The sequence below is a fragment of the Microtus oregoni genome, unplaced genomic scaffold (genome assembly GCF_018167655.1).
Source record: "Microtus oregoni isolate MIOR12 unplaced genomic scaffold, Mior012 000049F_ref0000343, whole genome shotgun sequence".
Classification (NCBI taxonomy): domain Eukaryota; kingdom Metazoa; phylum Chordata; class Mammalia; order Rodentia; family Cricetidae; genus Microtus; species Microtus oregoni.
This window is the reverse complement of record NW_024543223.1, coordinates 5,422,895-5,444,743: the sequence shown is the minus strand read 5'-3', so window position 1 is coordinate 5,444,743 and position 21,849 is coordinate 5,422,895. Positions and strand designations below refer to the sequence as shown.

Below are 21,849 nucleotides of genomic sequence, written 5' to 3'. Positions count from 1 at the left end.
GCTGGGCTTACCTGCTGTAAGCAGCTAGGTGCTGGTAGCTGGGGGCAGCTGCAGAGGAACTGGGTCCAGTAAGATACAACATTCACAAGCAGGCAGATAAGTTTTGCTGCTCACCGAAGGCAGCAAGCACAGCAGAAGGCAGGGCCCAAGAGCACTGGTACCCAAGGCTCAGTAAGGCAGCTAGGGGTGATGGGTTCTCTCTAAGACAGTACCACCTTATATTACACAGAGGTTCTGAGGACGCTCTGCTTTGGCACCATGTCGCTCACTGAGTTGAACAATATCTGGGGGGGAAGGGCTACACAGCCTGGGGGCTCCAGATACCTCATCTTAGAGCCCTATACTCTCTCCACCGCCTACCTGAGACCTGCAGCAAGGAGGACGGATAGGTTGGTGAGGCCTTCAGGGACCGATGGCTCAGGGCCTTGGCCTTCAGCTGTCCTACTTCCTTTGCTCTGCGACACTCTCAGGCTTGTTTCAGCCTTTGCTCTGTGACATCCCAGAGACCGGCTCAAGTCTTGGGTCCACAGAGGTGACACAGCTGTGACAAGAAGCTCCTTAGAAGAAACAAGGCTACTTCCACCCCAGCATTGGAGTTGGTCTTTAAGGCTTACCCTTATCTCTGAGACAGTGACCAGAGGCCCTTGAAATTGCTATCTTGTTTCTCACAAGGTTACCCAAACCTACCAAAGAGTGAAGGAAAAAGAGGTTTTCACCACTAGGTACTGAAGTTAGTCTATACGCATGCCCCTATCAAAGGTCAAAGAGCGTTCCAACATCACAGGATGGCATTGAATTTCCTGAGCACAACACAGAGAAATAGAAGGCTGGAATTCTTGAAAAATCTGCCATAGGTCTGGAGACATGGCTCAGCAGTTAAAAGCACTGGCTACTCCTGGTAAGGGACCTGGGTTTGATTCCCAGCACCAACATGGCAGGTCACAACTGCCTGTAATTTCAGTTCCAGAGCATCTGACACATTCTTCTGACTTCTGTGGGTACCAGGTAGGCATGTGGTACACAGACATGCATGCAGGCAAAATTCTCATATACATAGAATAAAATAAAAATCAACAAGTCTGAAGAAAGAGCCTTAGATGAAAAGACAACCTTCCTATAAAGAGATTTTCTCCTGGTGTTGGCCTATGAGCAAAATAGAACCTCCAAACGAATCCCAAAGAACCCTTTGGATCTGTGGACCAGAGAAGTCAAGTTCAACTGCCTAAGAGATTTCTGGAAGAGATCAGAGTTCTTCCTTTCCTTACCCTACTGGAAAGAGAAAGTTAGACCCAGAAGACTGGGAGCAACAGATGCGGGCAGATCTCTGAGTTCCAGGCCAGCCTGATTTATAGAGTGAGTTCCAGGTCAGCTTGGTCTACAAGAGAAACCCTGTCTCGAAAAACAAAAATGAACAACCAAAGGGGGGCTGCTAACGTGAATGGTCCCACCTCCAACAAAGCGAGCGTTCAGGCCTGTGCAGGCTTCAACAAGCTAGCCCGCTGAGCCTATCTGACCCCTACCTCACACCATGCCCCTGCCAATAAACCCTGAAATGCATCCAAAGACAAATTCCTGCAAGTGAAAATGATCCTGGCCTGAGATGAAGCCCTGAGTGTGGCTTCCGAGGCCGCAGCACACATGCTCCTTGGGCTTTAGAGCTAGAAATAGTTCTGGTTTCTGAAGCTTAAGCTATCTTAATCAAAGTGAGAAAGCTACATCACAGGGCAAATGAGCAATGAAGGAAAACAATCCACAGAGGCTATCTAAGGTTTTCTGCTTTCCTTATGCAAAAATGTGTTACAGACAGCCAGGTATGCCGGTTTATGCCTTTAATCTCAGCGTTTGGGAAGAGGCAGGCAGATCTCTGTCAGTTTGAAGCCAGCCTGTTTTACCTCGCAAGTTCCAGGATAACCAGGGCTATGTAGACAGACCCTGCCTGTAAACAAACCAAACTAAGAAACAACCAAAACAAAATAGATACAACACTTGCGTTTAACCGTGTCCTTAGGCATAGAGAAAGCTCAGTGGGAAAAGGGCTGGCCACACAAGCATGGAGGTCTGGGTTCAGATCCTCAGAGCCCACATGTGTGTCTCCAGTCACATTGCTTCTACAGCAAGGTGGCAGGCAAGGAGAGACAGACGTTCGCCTGCTGTGCACAAGGCTCTACTCGGGGGAACAGTAATCCTCTGACCTCTACATGTGCACCAGGGCACATACATACCTGCACACACACACACACACGCACCTAAGTTTTTTTTTTTTGGTTTTTCGAGACAGGGTTTCTCTGTGGCTTTGGAGCCTGTCCTGGAACTAGCTCTGTAGACCAGGCTGATCTCGAACTCACAGAGATCCGCCTGCCTCTGCCTCCCGAGTGCTGGGATTAAAGGCGTGCACCACCATTGTCCGGCTGCACCTAAATATTTTAAAAATAATCTAAGGACAGGTGTCACCACAGGACAGCAAGAACAAATGAGGACGGGTTGTGAGGCGAGAGGACATACAGGTGACACTCAGGCAATATCAAAGGCTGCTGCTGAGAAAGGCTTCCACCCCGAGAACATGAAGACTCCTGCCTCCCTTGCCAGCCTCTGACTGTGTGCTTCACAGATCTGGTGTGTGTGCATGCAACAAGGTGCCTTTCCTTAAGTGAGACTGCTGTACAGCTAGTAGGCACAGCTGGCCACTGCTCATCCTGTCTCTGCTCTTGTATAGCAACTCAGTATCCAAAATCCAACAGCAACCCCTTTCTTTCTGAGAGTTAGCCAGAGCTAGCCACATGCAGGACATAGCAGGTCCGTATGTGTCAGTCACAGTGAGATCGGAGTGCAAGCCTCTAGACTCAAGTCTCTCAGGAAGAGGCTGATAACCTTGGAGGTCCATGTGGGTTGATGGGAGAAACAGCCACAGCATCATTTCAAGTGGGAAAAGATGCCCCCAATATGTGAAGAAAAGCATCCAATAGGCTGCGTGCTAACATGACACCCAGTGATGCTGGAAATCCTTGGGAGAGGCAAGAGGACCACACAAGGCAGGCCACTCCCACTGTTCCAACTTCTCCTGGGTAGAGGGAACCTGGTAGGAGCCAAAAAACACAGTGAACAGGCTCTGTGCCTTGTGATCGTCGCAACTGAGGAGAAGGTGTGAGGTCACCAAAAACACTTGTTTTCTTCTTCCAACTCTGCTGTTGCCCAACAGCGCCCGGCGATGGGCACTTGCTTCACAGCCAGAGACCTAACAGGAGAAAGCAGGGCTGCAATTTCAACACTTTATTGCCAATTATTCAAGTTTTTACTGCTGTTTACAAGCGTTTTCTTTTTAAGGGACCTTTACAAGTCTGTCTTAACAATATGACCCCTGGCCACATGCCTGTTTCACATGCCACCAGCCTCACCCTCTGGCCTGAGGAGTGGAGTGCACGCATACGGGCAGAGAATAGGGGTACAGGCTTCATCCCTACAAGTCTTGTGATGCCTGCAAGCTAGCAGGACAGCCATCAGATTCTGGGTGTCCAGAGAGCCAGTCTCTACCCAGGGACAAAGACATACCCAATAGGTGCATATGAAAACACACACACGTTTTTAAAAAATCCATCAAGTCCACTTTGTGCCCACACATAAGCTCTTGGATGTGTGAGCATGCGCCAGAGTATGGTCAACCCACTAGTGGCCACTCTTAAAAGAGCACTGACTCTCCTCCCCCAGAAGCCATAGCTGCTGATATATTTTTCTATCATTTGAAATCTATAGGCACTGGAGCCATCAATGGAAGCTCTGCAGTCTGACTGCCTGACCCCAGGAACCATGTGACTTATCTTGAGCCAACACTTTACTGACTTTGGTCACTTCTGTGACATGCTGGTCAGTCTCCAATCAGACAGGAGAGTAAACCAAGCTCCCACACAAAAATATGGTCAGACAAACAGGTGGCTGAGATGACCATTGTGTGGCAGAATGGGAGGGCACAAACCCCAAGAGCTGGCAAGACCTAGGAAGACCTAAGACTTGGTCTTCATTGTTGGGAAAAGCCACAGAGCCAGGTGGAAGGGATCATCTGTGAACACATGGCCCTCTGGTTCCACAGGGTCTCCAGTTGGTGATCCCCAGATCCCACCCATGCCATTGGGTTGGAGCAGAACTCTGGAAGGCAGCTGAGCCAGGGTGGGGGAGTTGACCAAGAGCAAGGTGGTGAAGAGGCTCTTGGGCTTGGCAAGCACCTGGGGCGCAGAACAGCCCATCAGGAAGGCCAAGGTTACAGGATCCTTCCTCAGCTGGTAAGGATGGCAGCACATCCCCCGTACCTTTTGGAAGCACAAAGGTCTGGCTGTAGCCAGTGTAGCAGGGACATGCTGTGTGGATTTGCTGAGGGACACTTGGTGGGGACGGATGGCACTGGGCATATGTTTTAGAAATAAAAGGACTGAAGCCACAGCCAACCAGTCACTGACACAGTGGGGATGTCATGGTGAGTAGGTTAGATGTCCCTACCACCACGCATTTCCTCAGTGGAGATGCTGGTGCCACCAAAAGAAGTGGCATTTTACCCCCCCCAAAAAAATCTTCAAATTAAGTCCATGGTATAAAGCCATAAGTGGCAAGTAGAGAGAGTCATGGCCACAGCACAGAAGCGCTAAGGAATCAGAAAGCAGAATAGAGAAGAGAGCTTTGCAAAAATCTTCCATGGACCCCAAAGTTCACCTGAGCAGAAGCCTTCATTGTGAGCCCTGACTTTACCTTCCTATTATATCCCAAGAGAGCATGGATAAAATCCTCTGTTGAAGACAGGTTATGCAAACTCCCTGACCCTGCACATGAGACACGACCTTTCCCCATTTGAGGATGCTTATGGCAGGCTGACTAGGATCACGGAAAAGGTACGATGTGCGTGTTTTTCAGCATGGGTATCTTGGTGTCTCCTGGGTTCAGGCCTCTGGATCAGCTGTTTCTGCTGTGGCTGCCTCTCCCACCATGGTTACAGCTGGGACTTCGGTCTGATGGTCAAGGGTTTGTTGGTAGGGAACTCAGGCCACCAGGTGGCACGCTCCAGGATCCCCTCCTGCTGCAGGATGGCTGTCCACAGGTTTTTATACAGCTGTAGGCAGAAGCAAAGGGCCTTCACTAGCCGAGGATAAGTGGCCAGCATGGTAGCCTCCAGTTTGTGGGAACAGGAAATTCCCCATGATCACTTTTTAGGAAATGCTAGGAAGATGCATGTTTAATTTATATAAAGCCTTTTATGTTTTAGTAGGAAGTAATTAATGAAATTTAATTATAAAGTGTCATAAAAGCATTTCTGATAGGAACCATCCCCTTGTGAGATTTTCCTCCCTGGGAATGCTGTCTACAGTGACCATCCCAATCCACACAGGTTCCTTGCCCCGACCCCTACCCTCACCTCCCACGTTTGCCAGGATATGACCTGCCTTCTCTGAGACCTATCTCCAGCTGCCCTCGGAATGCGCAAGCCAGGAAACTGGGTCCCCAGTGGCCCCACTAGAGTCTTAGCTGTTCTTAGCCACAGTTCCTCAGTGGAAAATAGGCAGGGTGGGTGTTACCTAGGAGGAAGGTACAGACCTAGCCAGATCCTACACCTGCAGCAGACATGGACACCTAGGGCGGAGTCAGCTAGGGCAAAGCCACAACAGAGCAAATGGCTCAGAGGGACCCATGGCACACAGCTGCCCTTCTGCACTGCAGATCTGGCCTGCTCCCCCATGGGGGGGGCGGGACTTGGCCACAATTCACAATGCTGAGCACTGTGCTCTCTCAGATCCCCAGCTGAGTTTACACACAGGAAGACACATCTCCCTGAGAGAGTGGGTCAGAGCACCCCTTTCTTACGCTGGGGAGTATGTGCGGTTACTCACCCTACCAGGGGCCATGGGCTGAGCTGCGGCACTCAGAGCCAGAAGTCCCTCTCCATCTAGGGACGGCTCCTCTCTACCTCCAGCAGTTCCTGATCAGAGGCCAGGTGCCGCAGTTCCTTCTGCAGGCGACAGGCCTCTGCATGCAGTGTCTAGAATGCAGGTCCTGCTGGCAGATGCCTGAGAGGCCTGGCAGCTTAGGGGTGGGGAGTCCAAGTGAGGCAAGCCTCACTCCCCGGTGCTCTCTCCATACCCAAAGTCCTTGGTCCATCAATTCTAACACCAGGGCCCAGACCTCTGCCCGAGACTGTCTCTGCTGTGTGTGGGCCACCTGGTAGGCTTCTCTGCACCTTGGGCTCTTACAAAAATGTGATCACACAGTTGGCCATCGGCCCTGCCTGCAGACACTCCTGATGCACCTGGGAACTCTTTGCCCAGCCACGGCTCATATTATCTTCCTGGATGCCCACCCCAATGTATACGTAGTTTGAGTGCGCCAATCTTGGGGTTCAGACTTCTGGGGCGGGCCCCTCATGGGCTTGTGAAGCCCTGAGTCTAGTGCTGCTTGCAGACAGCAGGCTTCATGCCCTTGCTATTGCTCTCCATTCACAGAAGGCCACCATGGTCCTGGGGTGGGGAAGATAAAAGCACCCCACAGTTCACTGCCTCAAGCACAGGGCTGGGACACTTCGCAAAGTCATGCTGCCAGAATAACAGGGGCATAACCCTACAGGTAGCAAGGTACTGTGAAATGCCAGGCTGCCAGTGTTTCCCTACACAGGCATCACCCTGTGCTAGGGTGTCACACAGGAAGCTACTTCTGAGCTGTCAGGGCCCCTGGCAGAAGAATGGGTGTTTGTGTGAGGGAGACAGAGATGGCAGGGCTCAGGGCAGGCTGAGTGAACAGAAGGGTACTCCAGACAGGGGTGCAGCCCATGTGAGGACCTTGTGATGGGAACCAGCCCATGTACTAGAACAGAGGGTAGAATGGGGCTGGGGTTGGAGGTCAGAACAGCGCAGTGTAAAATGACAGGAGAGAAGCAACAGAGGTAGGCACGGCAGGGCAGGAGGGTGCAGCAGGGGCGGGAGAGTCCAGTTGCATCTTGGGTGCCTGGCTGCTGGCAGATGGGATGGCCCTGTGGGCAGAGAGGCCCAAGCCCACTAACTGTTTCTAAACAAACCATTCTAAAATTTGGTAGCAAGTGGGCATGAGGAAGTTAAATGAGGAGTGTGGGGCTGTACGGGCAGGCACAGAGGGGCAGAGGCCCCCACGGTTGGATAGTCAGCTGGGGATGGAGGGCAGGCTAGGGAGAGAATCTGAAGATGCTCAAGGCTTTACAGCAGAGAAAGCAGATGGGGTCATGTCTGACTGAGGGGTCAGGGCCAGGGTGGCTAATGGTGTCTGTGACTGCGCTGCAGGGCCTATGTGGAGAGCAGGCAGGGAGGGTGAGGAGGCTGGGATCTCGGTCTTCACAGAGGACTATATGTCACCTCAGGGCAACAGTGAAGCTTCCTTGTTCCGTAGGGTAAAGGGCCAGCAGGCATGGGTACCCAAGACTACAGAGCTGGAGTGACGAAGGGCTGTGACACCACCTGATTTCTCTTGTCCCCAGAAAGCCCCCTGTGAGAGACAACTTCCAGGGAGGCACCCAAGACTGTTCACTACCTTAGGACCCTCAGACTCTGGTCAAGCCTCAGCAGCGACAGGGGTCACTCCCCTTACCTCACCATCAGCTTTGCCAATTGGGGAACTCAGAATAAAGTCAGGAGGGGCGATCACGTCCACCAGAGCCACCGCATCGTCTTTCAGCTGTTGGGAAACAAAGTTTGTCCACTTGGCGACGCTCTACAGTCTCCAGGGCAACAGTGGAGTAACAGAAGCAACAGCCGGTTGCTACAGAGCCCTGGAAACCTGAGCAGGCGCACAGAGCTCTGAGGCCTCACCGGTCTGGGTTGTGGACTCCCTGGGCGTGTGTTTGCATTTTTCTACCGTGTCGCCATCCACTCAGGACAGCCAGCGTTTGCCCTTGCAGCGGGGCTGCGCAGCCGGCAGAGGTGACGAGTACAGCTTGTTAGTGCGTCCCCTGAGGCTCATCCCCAGCCTATGGCCAAGCTGACAACTGCTATTCTGACGCAGGAAAGGAAGTCCAGAAGCCACAAGGACAAAAAGTGCTCCTGAGCTCCTGTGAAAGCTATCACGCCTGCAGCTGAGGTTCCGTGACCCCTGCTTCCTCACTCAGATGATTATTAAGCCCCACAGAGCAATCTGCTACGGAGACACCCAAGGATTTTCTGGAAATGCAAACATTTTTTTTTTTCAGATAACTCCTGCCAAGCACACTGAAGTTTAAGTTAACGTGTAGGTGATGGGAGAGGGTGGGCAGATAGCTCAGGATAACGGTGGGGGCTGCACAGTGTGGACAAAGGTGACGGGACTCACCTGCATACACAGGGCCAAGATGGCATCCTGCATTGCTCGTCCTGCTTGTTCACCAGCAAGGTAGCCACCTGCAAGCACAACCTTGTCACACACCCCTCAGCCCTGTGACCACAGCACATCAGAAGTGGCTTTCCCACTCAGCGTCATTAGGCCCTCGGGACAGAGGTGTCAGGGTATCACAGCACTGACCAGCCTACTGTGATGTCTCGGCAGAAACGTGCTGGCTCAGGGCCAGTTCTGAGGTTCCTTGTCCCTGGGCATGTGTCAGTCCTGGCTAAGAAGCTGTGAGGGCGGCAAGGCCCTGAGGCTTGGGGCTGGCATAATGCCACCATGGGAGGAACAAAGAGTACATAGGTAGGCAGGTGCCGGCCTCAGACTGCACAGGTGCCCAGATGCACTTCAGGTAGCTGTGAGGAGTTGGCATCCAAGAGGGGACATGGGGCTCTGGTGTGTGGGGCACACAGGCCTCTGAAGCCACCAGGGATCAAAGTAGGAGACCCCGCTGCTTGGTGCCACCTCAAGCCCACAGCAGCTTTCCTGTGGAATCTCAGCAGTGGTCTGTGTAACTGGGAATGTGCGGGTGACAGGAGCTACTTCTAGGATGCTTCTCACTGAAGAGGAAGGTACCTAGTCACTAGGCTGTCTCGGCTGAGCTCTAAGTTCCAGTCTCACCTTGGTAGAGCAGGGCCGTGTGCTGGCTCAGGGACCACAGGCCGTAGAGCATGCTGAGCCGCCTGAGCACAGGCTGCAGAGACAGAGGCACGCTGGAGCTGTGCGTGTGATCGTGGAATTGCTGTACCACGATGAATTCCAGGAAGACCAGGGCCAGGGGCTGGCAGTAGTACACCTGCAAACAGAAAAGGGACCTGGTGTCCTGGTGTGTGCTGGAGGCAGGCGTCACTACAGCTGGTACAGCTAGATCTCGTCTGAGGAGGAACTACACAGAACTGCAGACTGAAGTCCATGTCTGAACACGCATCGTAGGTCAGTACTGTGAAGCCAAGCAGCACGGAGACACAGCATGGTGTGTGTGTGCACACATGTGCACACACGTGTAAACACACACACACACACACACACACACACCTCTCCAAGTGAAGCTAAGCCCTACGAAGGGAAGGCTGTAACATTTACATACTCCAAGACAGCCCACTTTTACTTGGCCCCATGCTTAGCTCTCAAGAGAACAGAGGCCCAACAGGCTGTCACTATAGAACTGTGGTGCCAGCAAGCGGTTCCAGGGCATAGGACCTGTCCTCCTGGGTGACTAGGGAGGGTGGAGGGGCACAGGTTGTACTGGACAGGGCTAATGTTGCACTGTTCTCCGGGGTTTCTGAAGCACAGTCCTCCTGTTCCTATACTGCCTGTGAGATTGGCGAGCAGACCCAGGCAATATGGGATCCCCTCTCTAGTCACAGACTGATCGCCTCCTTAGGGAGACTAGCCACCAAAGACCCCTTGGGCGGCCTTCTCTGATAACCGATTGCTCATGACTGTCAGCACAGCTTTCCCTGCTCCCAGTGCACTACCTCACCAGACCTTTTAAATCCACAGAGGATTTCAACCCAGACAGGTGCTGCCTGACTATGACCCCAAGCACAGGCTGCTTCTGGGGGATGGGGGACACCGAGCCAGGCGGCCAGAGAGCAGGAGGTGCTGCGGCCCTCCCCAACTGAAGGTGATGACGAAGTGCTAAGCAGAGGGGCGGGGAGGGGTGAGGGAAGGAGTGAGGGGAGGGCTTTTGAGGTGCTACCCCATGAAGGACCCTTCCACCCCACCCTCCACTCCGGCTGTTGCTGTTCTGGCTTCCAGCAGCCACCACATGGCCCTGTAAATGCAGCAGCCTTCCTTTCTCCCACGGGCAGCAAGGCCGCCACCTTTACAGAATGCACGGGCGGGGGACACTGACTTCTCACGCCAGAGCAGCTGGTGACACAAACGGTGACGCAAACCTACCTGACTGTTGTTTCTTGCTTCAAAGTCACTGCCTGTAGACTTTTTCTCTTGAGAGAACTTCTGATGACTCCCATGGAGCAGGTAGCAGACAAGCCAGTGGTACGCTGCCAGGGGGGCTGCAGAGGGGACACAGAAACAAGTGGGAGGAGCATCTGTCACCACGCCTGTCACCCCGGGGCAGACTGCCCTGCTGGCCGTGTGTGCCCAGTGGTCTTCGTGAGGCCAATAGAGGGTGGGCGGTTTTGCAGACAGGGAAACCCAGTCACTGAGGGCAGCTGCCAGAGGCCCTTTTACCAGGTGGAGTTGACAGGGTGGGTGTGTCTGACAGCATTTCCACACTGCCATACAGATCACAGGGCCATTCAGCCAGCCAAGACACAGTGGCTGCTCTTTCAGGGGCACTGAGGTCTGCATGGGCATCAGAGTGCCCAGTTGCAAGGATGGACAGGGCTGAGAGGGCGAGCACCTGTATTCCCATCCTCATCCACTGGCCAGCCAGAGGGCAGTAGGTTGGCCCTTGCCCTGCCAAGGCCTCAGTCTGGCATGCTCCCACTGGCAGCAGAAAGGCAGTTACAGAGGGGAGGTCCAGGGTGGGTTTCCGGGACCTGGCAGCAACTTCAGCCAAACGGCAGAGAGGCGGAAGGGGGGTTCATCCTTCCTGTCATACCTGAGCTGACTTCCCACAGTACTCAGGACAAAGGGCACTGGTGAGTGAGGACACACAGCCTTGGATGGAAAATAGGTTCTGACCACATGGCGGCGTCCACACTCTCCATACCCCACGGTAAAAAGGCCCAGGCACCTGGTTCAAAGGACCTGCAGATTTCAGGGACCAGGGAGCAAGGGAATCTCTTCTAGGCAGCTGGTTATGGCTCAGAGCTCCTGGGAAGGAAACAGGGGGTCTGGCCACACCAGATGTGGGCTCATTTCCTCTGGTGTCACAGAGCCTGTTCCCAGGAAAATGATGCATAGAGTATCTGGCTGTGATAATCTCGTGGCTAACAGAGCAAGGCCACCCTGGGTTAGGGCAGGCCTCAACTCCAATATCAAGGGGTCCTTATGCAGAGACAAAGGATATCCTGCACCAACAGAGGCAGAGGGTAGAGTGTCACAGTTACAAACCAAGGGTGCCTGGAGCTCCCAGGATCAGGGAGAGGCGAGGAAGGACCACTTGATTTTGGCTGTCTACTTTTACACTGTGAGACAATAGATGCCTGGTCCTCTCAGTACCCAGACAGCCCCAGAACAAGATCTAGGCTTCAAGGATGGTCATCCTTGAACCTTAATGTTGCCCTTAGCACGTCAAAACCCTGGAGTCAACTTCTGGAGGTCACAGCCAAGGCTGGGATACTGCCCATCTATTCTAAGCTCATGTGGCTCGCTGCTCCCCAGTTCCTCCAAAGGACCAAGTGATGGGTAGCAGGAAAGGTGGGTGTCGCACAGACCTTTCCAAGATTTATGGACAGCAACAAAACCAAGGCAAGACTGCAAGCCAGAAAAGCACCTGCGCCCATCAGTGGTCACCCCAGCGTAAGCGCCACTGTCCCTCCCTGTGGCTAGGTGCATTCCTGGGGCGATGACAGGAAGAGAGGGGCAATGGAGCGGAGAATGTTAGTACCTGCTGAGTCCAACCAGTCAGCTTTGCTGGAGCCCGTGAACTTCTGGCCCAAGATTTCAGGATAGGCTTTCAGAAAGTCCACTATCTTGAGAGGGCGTGTATATGGAGCTCCACCTAGGGTACACACTTCTGTGACTTAGGAGAAAGACATAGAAGCCCCCCGCCCCACCAGAGCCTGGCAGTTAGCTCAGCCACCTCTGGCTAGGTGCCTCTACTCTGTCTGCTCGGAAGCGCCTGTGCCACCAGGTGATAGCCTTTATTCACCCCGAAGATGGTCTACCTTTGCTTTAGCCTTTTATTTTTGAGATGTGTCTTTTTTGGGGGTTTTGGTTGGGGAGACAAGGTTTCTCTGTGTAGCACTGGCTGTCCTGAAACTCGCTCTGAGGACCGGGCTGGCCTTGAACTCACAGAGATCCTTGAACTCTGCCTCCCAAGTGTTGAAGGCATGCACCACCACCGCCCAATGAGACAATGTCTTGCCTCCAACTTTAGCTGTTCCTCACTGGCCTAACTAAGTACTCAGACTATGGGACTGTGCCACCATGTCTGGCCCAAGGACACAGCCTGACCCAAGTTTGCAATCTCCAGAGTCTGAGAGAGTACCGTACCCCGCTGAGCTCAGCCTCCCACTGAGGTGCCTACCTTGAAGCTTGTGCTCCAGGATGCTAAGCAGGTAGTTGCTGGTTTGCTGTAGCAGGACATTGTTGTCACCTTCATAGGTGCAGTTTGGATCATTGTCGTTTCTGAGGTCACCGAGCCTATTTACTGCAAAAAAATGCCACGGTGTCACTTAAGAGCCTCCCCCCACTTGGTCCACATCGGCTGGCTTTGCCCCAGTTGTTCCCCATCCTCAGGAAATAAAAGTCATCTCCAGGAAGGCTGTGGGATGGCAAAAGAATACGCAACACATGGCTGGAGGCTGTGAGGACCTAGGACTGTCACCCTCCTTCCTGTTGGTATTACCTGAGGAATCGCCTAGCAGAGCTTCTCCAGAGTGTGGGGACCACTCCAGAGACAGGACATGGGGCTACTCTTCTATAGCGAAATGAAGCCTTAACAAGCCAACTTCCAACCTGAGATTGCTCCCACCCTAGCACCTTCTCTTGCTATGTGAACAGTCAGAGCCTACGTGCACTTCATGAGATGTGCTTTGCCCAGGGTCTGCCTGAGGCAAGTTGTCCAGAACCAAACTCTCAGCCCTTCCTCTCTGGTGGAACACATTCCCTTTGAGGGAGATAGAGGACCAGCCCAGCCCCTCCATGCTCTAACTGACCCACCAGGTAAATGCCTGGGGGAGACCTCCAGACAGTTGACATGTAACCCTGATATGGCTCTTTCCGTTCCTGTTGACTCTGGTCCCTGCATCCTGACTGCTAAGTCATGAGCCATGAGTCAGTCACGTCTGCATCTATAGTCCTTTGAGAAGTAATTTCCTTATTTATTTAAAACCAGAACAAAGCTAAACTATTTACGTGCTTTTGTGAGTTATAGAAACAAATAAAAGCCCTACTAAGGACTGCAGAAAAGATAAAAACATAATCACAAATAACTGAGACGTGGCCATTGCGAGCTGGGGACAGGGAGAGATGGTGTGTGTGGGGGTGGGGGTGGGAGTGTAGGCTAGACCAGAGCATGCTGAGCTGCAGGGACAGGCTAGCGGGAACACGGGATCCAAAGCATCACAGGGGCATCGCCAGCTCCACGGCAGCCTGCGTCAGCTCTCGGGCCACTGAAGGGTTGGCAGGTCTGCGCAGTCGGCAGCAGCAGTGGCTGTCCGTGAGCAGCCACTGTCAGTCATTGCTGATGTGACGTCAGTGGCCGAGCATGGAGGTCAGAGTAACCATGCTAAATTAACAGTAGGGAAGTATTAGGGGACACGCCTCTGCTACAGTAAAGTTGGGGCTGTATATCACAGTGCTATAGGTCAGGTCCTCTAACCATTTATATGCCCTGACTCATTGAAAGAACCTATAGGCTGTGTGTATAAGTCCACCATCTTCTAATAAGAAAGCTAAGACACAGTGAGGGTAACCCGTCCAGTTACCATGAAGACTACACCAGGCTCTGACTGGGCCAGCTGGTGGTTCACCCGCAGCCATGTACTAGCTGCTTGCATGATGTGAACCTCGGCATCAGTAAGGCTCAACTTGCCGGGTTTCAGAACTACATTAAACCAGGCTGGTTCCCTACCGAGTTATCAGCCAAATGTCGCACTGAAAAAGACCTGCTAATTCCACACAGCTGCATGCTGGGATCACACGTTTCATACTTCCTTACCATCCCCAATTGTGACCAGGAAGCATGAAGCACCAGAAAGTGGGATCCGGCTAGGGCAGGGCTTGGTGGACTTGCACTGTGATAGACCAGGAAGTAAGTGTTTCAGATCTCTGTCATGAGGACTTGGCACTGCCGCCGCAGTGTGGAAACAGCCAGAGAAAGTGTATGAGTGGCTGTGGCTGTGGAGAGTAGGGGTGCATAGGAGTGGGTATAGCTGTATTCCAGAAGCATCTTACCAGAAAAACAGGCTACACTCTGTGGAACCCTGACCTAGCAGCCTATGGGAGGGCGGAGGATGAAAAGCTGCCCCAAACTAACCCAAACTTACTGGCCAGATAGCCGTGTCCCCCACATGCCTCACGGCACTCCTGGATCCCCCGTTGGGCTGTCCACGAGGCTAGGGGCTTGCCAGCCGATGACAGTATGTGGATCTCACGTCCAAGTTCTGCCTGTGGGAGAGAACCTGGTGAGGAGAGGTGAAGATAGACTCTGGCAATGCCAGTCGGGCCCTAGCTTCAACACTAGTGTCAAAGAAAGGAAACCCAGCTGTGACGAGAGGGGTTAGGGAGCACTTGAGAGCACAGGCAACATGGGCTCCATTGCACAGGTTCACGGCAGGTAAACAAGCACACGGCACCTGTGTATGGAAATACATCTCAAGGGCAGCAGATCCACTACAGACCGCTGGAGCATGCCTATTAGACACAGCTCCTACAAAGCTAATGGATGCATACTGAACATGACCATCTGCAGAGAAGGCCACCAATCAGGGGCAGAGATGGGCACAACACTGCACAAGCAGTATGGCCGTCTGAGGAGAGGGAGGCCTAGGACCGCGGTCATGCAGATGTTTGGTGATGGCCTGGCAGCCAGACACTCCTGGGCCTTCCTTCCTGAAACTCAATCTCCTTCACACACATCCTCATTTCTTCTTCACTGAGTGCAATGCCCGCTACACAAAATGATCCATTTGCTCAGAGGTGTCCGTCTCAGCTATGGACAGTTTCAGTTGCCACTGTGCATGGATGTGTTTAATCAGAAGGAAAACAGATAGGAGAACAGTGTCAACAGGCAGGTTCAGACTCACTAGGAGAGCACGATTGGCCCCTTTGTGCCAGCAGCACCCCTCCGTGGCCTGCTCCCTTCCAGGGACCCATACCAGTCTGTGCAATGCCCCAAGCTCTCACTCCGGGTCTGTGCTGAGCATCCCAATGTCACTCCTGACAGGCTGTTCAGGATAAAGTTGGTACCCACAGTCTGCAGCTTCTAATCTGCTCCGAGACCCACGTCTTTTGATTCACATCTGATTTTCACTCAGGGGGCAGCACAAGGAAGGGCCAAACACCAACCCATAGGCTGCCAACAGAGAAGCCGGCAATGGATTTCCCGTGCAGAGCAGCTGACCCAGTGGGATTGCATGCTCACTTCTGGCACAAATCCTGGTCTGTCAGCTCAGAGAGTAGATTCAGACCTCCGTACAGTTGTTTATGAAAAGACAAGAGCCAAGTCGTCCTCTGAGGGCGGCGATGCGGAGTGTGAAAACCACTCTGCTCTCAAAAGAAGCTGTGAGTTCTGCTCTGCCAGCACCCATCTCTAAGAAACGGGGTGATGGATGGAGCCCCAACTGCAAGTCACTGGGCAAGCTAAACCCCAAGCTGGTAGGGCAGCTGAAGGAACTCACACAGGCTCTGTTCGCACAGCCAGCTGCTTTTGTTTGGCCCCAGTTCTGAAACGAGGCTGCCCAACCTCGGCAACAGCAAACCAGATGCCTTACCTGCTTGGCACCGTATTCTCCCTTGAGCAGGTCTTCCTGTAGCTCCATCAGGTATGAGAAGATTGTCTTTAAGAAGAGGTCCAAGGCAAAGGCAGCTGCCAGGTATGGGAGTAGGCGCCATTGCTGAGGGAAACAGACACATGGCAGGTACTCAGAGGGGTTGGCCCAGTCAGCCAGTCTACCACTGGCCCTGGGAACCCGGAGTCAGCTTCCTTAGAAATGAAAGAAACCCATTGCTGGTGCCAGTTCAGCCCAAGACGGGCACCAAGTTTTACGCTTATTTTCTGTGTGCCAATGCTTTGCCTGCATGTCCTACACAGGTGCACCTCATGTGCACCTGATGCCCAAGAAGGTCATCAAAAGGTATCAGATTCCCCAGAAGCTGGAGTTACAGATGGTTGTGAGCCACCATATGGGTGCTGAGAATCAAACCCAGGTCCTCTGGAAGAGCAGCAAGTGCTTTAAACCACCAAGCCTTCTCTTCAGTCCCGGCCCCATACTCCTTGAACCCATGAAAGGTGATCAGTCACGCTGGGATGAAGACTCGACACCAGCACCCGACACACACAGCACACACCCACTGCCGGACAGACATGGATGGGATGAATGGATTAGAGGGGACAGGTGGAGCCTAAAGGGACCCAGTGAGCTACCGTCATGGCTGACCCATGTGTGCAAAGTGTCAGACAGTGAGCCAGCTGTTTCCATGTGACAGCGCTACAGCATTTTGCAGTTCCAGGAAGTGGCAGCACCAGCAAGGACCTGGGTCAGAGCTCCTTAGCTGCTGGGCTTCCCAGAGTAGTCAATACGTCATTGCAATGGGCACAAGGACGCCGGCACAGTAGGGTACATGAGCCACCCAGGCATGGAGGAACTTTTTATTTTTAATAGTCACTTCCTAAACAGCCCGTTACCAATGTAAGAGGGAAGCGAAGAGAACGGGCAATTCTGTCTCATTTCCCCAGACTGTCAGTCAACACCTATTTAATGCAGCTCTTGGCACCAGACCTAAGCCAGATTTAGCAGCCAGGTCACCTACCTGACCCTTGACCCCATAAAGTGAGGCTATGACTGCCCCTCTGCCTACAAAGGGCACCTAAGCAGGACATGCAGTGGGGATCACAGGTAGCTGTGATGCACCCCTTCCCACTCATGGTCTCTGTGCCTTGCCCCATTGCTGCCTCAGAGGATGCAAGGCTGGGTACCACTTCTATTGCTTTAATGCCAGAGTGTTTAAAGCTCACTTGCTGCTCCCAGAAATGACTTCCTCGGGGCCATTTCTTAGGGATGGGACAGATGAGTCAAAGAATGTAGCCAGACCCAGAACAGCATCGCCTGCCCAAGCAGGGTATCTCATCTGTTCATTGGGCAGACTTGTACCTGCCACCATAGACCATGGATCTCCTCTGCCCATCCTTTTGAGCATACATGTTTTTTTTTTTTTAACTAAAAGCCACCCCACGGCTCTGGTGCCTGGCAGGTGCAATCTTGCCCACTGTCCTATTCTTAGGGCAGTCCCTGAGGCCAAGAAGAGCAGAAAGCAGGGGATGATTCAGGTGGCCAGTACCTGCAGTGGATAATCAAGGACGGGGATTTCTTCCTCATCTGTGGGTCCGAACTGACACCGTGTGGCTGAGAATCGGAGCGCTATGGTCACTGCCAGTTTCAAGTTGGTCACAGAGAAGCCAATAATGGCGATGCGTCCTGAGGACAGGGGGCCCAAGGATGCTCTGAAACGCCGCCGGCCATCCTGGGGAAGAAAAGCAGTGTCTAATGTCAGCCAGACATTGTGCAGCCTCCGAGAACGTCCCAAAGACGAAGGTGTACCCCAGAGAGGAGAGGGCTCCCAACTTGCCCAGGGAGGGAGCTCTGAGGAGAGGAGCACTGTGACTGAGCTGTGAACTGTCCACCTGAGGGCCTGCCTTTTCCTGCATGGGCATCAGAATGCACGGTGGCCCAGCATGGGGCTCCACATCCACCAGGCACTCTGCTGGTGCAATGGCTTCTGGGGGCCCAGTGTTCCAACCTTACTGTCAACAGCACAGCCGTCCTGCTCGTCACTGTTTGGCAGGAGCTGTGCTCAGGTCCCTTGGTGGTACTGTGGGACAGCCTGATGTCCTTGCCCCCGTCCCCTGCTGCCACTCTGGGATTACTGCTTGGGTCCTTCTTCCAAAACAGTGTATTGTGGATAGGACAGTCACCCAACAGGGAACATCTGTCACAACCTCGTGTAGAGAAGACAGTTTTGCTGGCACTAAAAATGTTTAAATTTGCTAGGCGATGGTGGCGCAGGCCATTAATCCTAGCACGTGTGAGACTGAGGCAGAGGCAGGCAGATCTCCGAGTTCCAGACAGGCCTCATCTACAGAGTGAGTTCCAGGATTGCCAGTCCAGGAACGTCACAGAGAAATCAAAACAAAACAAAAAAAGTTCAAATTCAGTGGCACCCCGAGGAGCAGAGGGAACGGTGGCAGCTGCTCACCTGTGCCTGGCAGCATGATTTCTGCACCTTCTCTCTAATGATCCCATTTTCCCCTGGTGTCAGTAGACAGCTTTTCCTTATCTTCCTCTTTCAGCAGCCTCTCTCTCTCTCCAGCTGGGGACACTTGTCTGTCACCTCTCTGAGCCCTACTGTGGTAGGCAGGCCACTCACCTTACCAGAACCTTCCACTGCTTCTTTCTTCCAGGTCTTTCACATCTTGGTAAATTTTAATTGGTTGTTTTCATATTATTCTGTGCCTTATGTGGCTTCTTAGCTCACAAGGTTAATTTCTCTCCAGCAACTTTTCTGTATTCGTTCTTGCTTTCCCACCAGACGAAGGGTGAGAGTTGTCTGAGGAATGTCCTTCCTGGGAGTACCCCCGGGGCATCTCCTCCTGGAGTTCTGTTCCCAGGGTCAGCCGCCTGACTGTGTGCTCACCACTCCCCAGAGCTGTGCTGTGGGATGCCCCATGGCTCATCTCCATCCTACAGTCTGACCACTCTCGGTTTTCACCACATCTGGTTATCCCAGCTATACACAGCTTTTCAAGTGACCCTCCTAGCTGCTATTAGTGAAAATGGCCCCATAGGCTCATTTGTTTGAATACTGTCCGTGGAACTGTTTGGGAAGGATGGTCCTGTTGGAAGAGGTGTGTCACACTGAGGGGGCAGGCTTTGGGTTTCAAAACACTCACACCATTCCTGGTGTGTCTCTCCCTTTCTTGTGAACCAAGATGTAAGCTCTCAGCTGTTCCTGCTGCCATGCCTTTGCTTGGCCCCCAGACTCTAACCCTTTGAAACCACATGTTCCAAATTAAACACTCTTTTATAAGTTACCTTGTCCATGGTGTTTAATCACAGCAATGGTAACCAAGACATCTATATGATCTGGGAGAGCAGTCCCCTACCCAAGAAGACATGGATACCTAGGTATAGCCAGAAAATGCTGCCAGATTCCGGCCACCCCTACCCACCAACACTGTGGCTAAGCTCCTTCTCTGTTGAGGGCACCAAACTCAAAGACTGGTGGTGTGTGAGGTACCTAGGGCCAGCTTCTCCTGGGGTGATCTCCAACACACAGGGACAGACACTCGAGAAATTCTGTCCAGATACCAACAGCCCACTGGTACCTTAAAGGGGGTGCTGTAGGTGCCCTCGGGGGTGACATTCCCAGTCCGGTCCAGGAGGTTCTGGCGAGGAATCCGAACTTTGTGGAACATGGCAAATCTGTGCAGGGAAAAAGGTGGGCTTACATCATGCAAGTCCCACAAGAGCATGTCACATGCTTCCTGGGCTTTCCTCCTCTCCCTAAGAGCAGCTGAAGGTAACATCACCCCCAGAGACAAGGTACATGTGTAATGGGACCATGTGTGGACCATCACGGCTGAGCTCTTTATTCCCCGGGATGGAGGTGCTCCCATGTCACTGGAAAAGAGAAACTCCACGCCCACTACCCACTGGTGCACAGCAGAGGACACACACCTGACAGGGGGACTGACATCGCTGCACCCCAGACTTCAACCTCAATTCAGAATTCCCAGTACAGAGGGATAAAACCAGCACATGGTGGTTAAAAATGCTAAATGAAGCCGAAGAGCCTACAGCCCCGTCCACTGATTGGGAACAGTGGTCTGCTTCCCCTGAGCAGCTAGGAAGAGGGTCCACCAGGCGTTGCTAGGGACACCGGGCACTGACAACCCAAGACATTTTGCAGTGGTTTAAGGAAGAAGTTTGTGGAAAGCTACAAATCTATGTCAACTGCAAAATAAAACACACTTAAAAACCTCAGTGGTTCCTATAGCAGCGAGTCTGGTGGCTGAGATGCTCTGCAAACACAGAGGACCTCATCGGTCACCAGCAACCATCTGCCATGACAGGAGGCAGCCTGGGGCTCCTCGCCCGCATCTGACCTCCTTTAGCCCCTGGCTGGAGGCAGCTTCCCTCCACCTGAGTTGCCCTCACTGAACAGCAGGCAAAAACAAAGTATTTCAAAAAGGATACACCCTGCTCAAGACTACCATGCTTGCTACAGCTTTACCTGACCCAGATCCCTGCTGACCTGTGGCCTTCCCCACCTCTTCCCTGAGAACCATGGGTCTTCCTCTGAGGGAAGCAAGCTGCCATCTCCTCTAGGAAGTCAACATGATTTCCTGCCCATTCTGCAAAGATCACAAGGCAGACCCCTCATCTCCAGGACACCAATGGGTAGTCCTACTCAGAGTGATTACTCGGTTGTCCCTGTTCCCCACTGAGCCGGTTTCCTGCAGCAGATTCTCGGAGCGGTTATGTTTTTCTACAAGTCTACAGTGCCTGGTCCCTACCAGGAACTTAGTGAAAAGGAACAGAGGTGCTGGGGTAGGAGGGAATCCTCCAAGGTGAAGGAGCCCCAAAGACCATGTCCCAGGAAGACACAGCAGCCCTTCCCAGTACCCATAGGACAGAGCTAAGAAGAGCCCTTGGGTGACAGACCTAGATACAGTACACCCAGCGAACAGAGCACGCTGTGTCTGGCAGCCACCTGGCCTGTGCCCAGCCTGCAGGCCGCACACAATGCCCCATTTTTAAGAAAGCCCAGCCTGAGTGCCAAGCCCGAGGTGCTCCATCTGTTTACGTGAAAGCCAAGGAATGCTTTTCAAGTCCAATGTTGTCAACGGAACGTACTTTTTAAGGAGTGGAAAATCTTCCCCCTTCTGCCACAGAGGTAGAACGAGTCTGACACACTGGTGCTTGTGAAGTTCCCACTCTAGTGTCGGAAAACCTCACACGCGCTCTTTGGGTCACTTTTCTATCCACAGAAACGGTCAAAGGGGTCCAGCTGGTGGGTGACGGGCACACCACAATCGTGGTCTCCGGAGGGCAGGGGATACATGTGCAGCAGAGTGCGACAGTGTGACACAGGAGTGTGCGGCACAAGGCACTCACGTGCATGTATGTGTGATATGGGATGGGTGTGCGACACGGGGGATGGGAAGGTCAAGCAGGTGGGGGGCATACAAATGGGGACCACGGAGGCTTAGTGTGTGTGTGAGTGTAAGAGAACAGCAGGACGGTGACACGGGACACCTTTGTGACCTAAGGCCAGTGTTACAGGGAAAGATGAGTGGGGGCTAGCGAGAGTGTCGTACGTACGTAACGCAGGACACGCATATAACACGGGGTATGTGGGATGAGTGTGGCAGGCGTGCTGGAAGGGTGTAGAGTGTGTGTATGTCATATAACCTCCGCCCTGGGTGTCCTGCTGAAAATTCCAGCAACTCAACTTCCTTCTCTGCCACCCCCCCCCCCCTTGAGAAGACCAGTGCAGCCCCACCTGGAGCAGATCCTAATCCAGGGCTCCTCAGCCTCTTCAGGGAGGACTCCCCAGGCCCAAAGGCCCGGCCTCATTATGATAACTACCGTGGGCACCTTGGGGTTGGGCTCAGTGTCTCCTGGAAAGACCCTT

General features: G+C 53.0%; 1 protein-coding gene across 1 annotated transcript in view; it reads right to left on the bottom strand.

Moving 5' to 3' along the window:
- Window positions 1-3,203: 3,203 nt before the first annotated feature.
- The window catches only part of Acox3 (acyl-CoA oxidase 3, pristanoyl), a 33,686-nt gene continuing 15,040 nt past the window's right edge, over window positions 3,204-21,849 (bottom strand). Inside the window, exons 8-18 of the mRNA XM_041636605.1 lie at window positions 19,538-19,634; window positions 17,494-17,676; window positions 15,927-16,049; window positions 14,481-14,601; window positions 12,518-12,640; window positions 11,876-11,989; window positions 10,258-10,373; window positions 8,974-9,148; window positions 8,302-8,369; window positions 7,585-7,671; window positions 3,204-5,089 (exon numbers count right to left, since the gene is read on the bottom strand). Coding sequence (XP_041492539.1) covers window positions 4,970-5,089; window positions 7,585-7,671; window positions 8,302-8,369; window positions 8,974-9,148; window positions 10,258-10,373; window positions 11,876-11,989; window positions 12,518-12,640; window positions 14,481-14,601; window positions 15,927-16,049; window positions 17,494-17,676; window positions 19,538-19,634 — 1,327 coding nt within the window. The 3' untranslated portion in view covers window positions 3,204-4,969. The remainder of the gene's footprint in view (window positions 5,090-7,584; window positions 7,672-8,301; window positions 8,370-8,973; window positions 9,149-10,257; window positions 10,374-11,875; window positions 11,990-12,517; window positions 12,641-14,480; window positions 14,602-15,926; window positions 16,050-17,493; window positions 17,677-19,537; window positions 19,635-21,849) is intronic.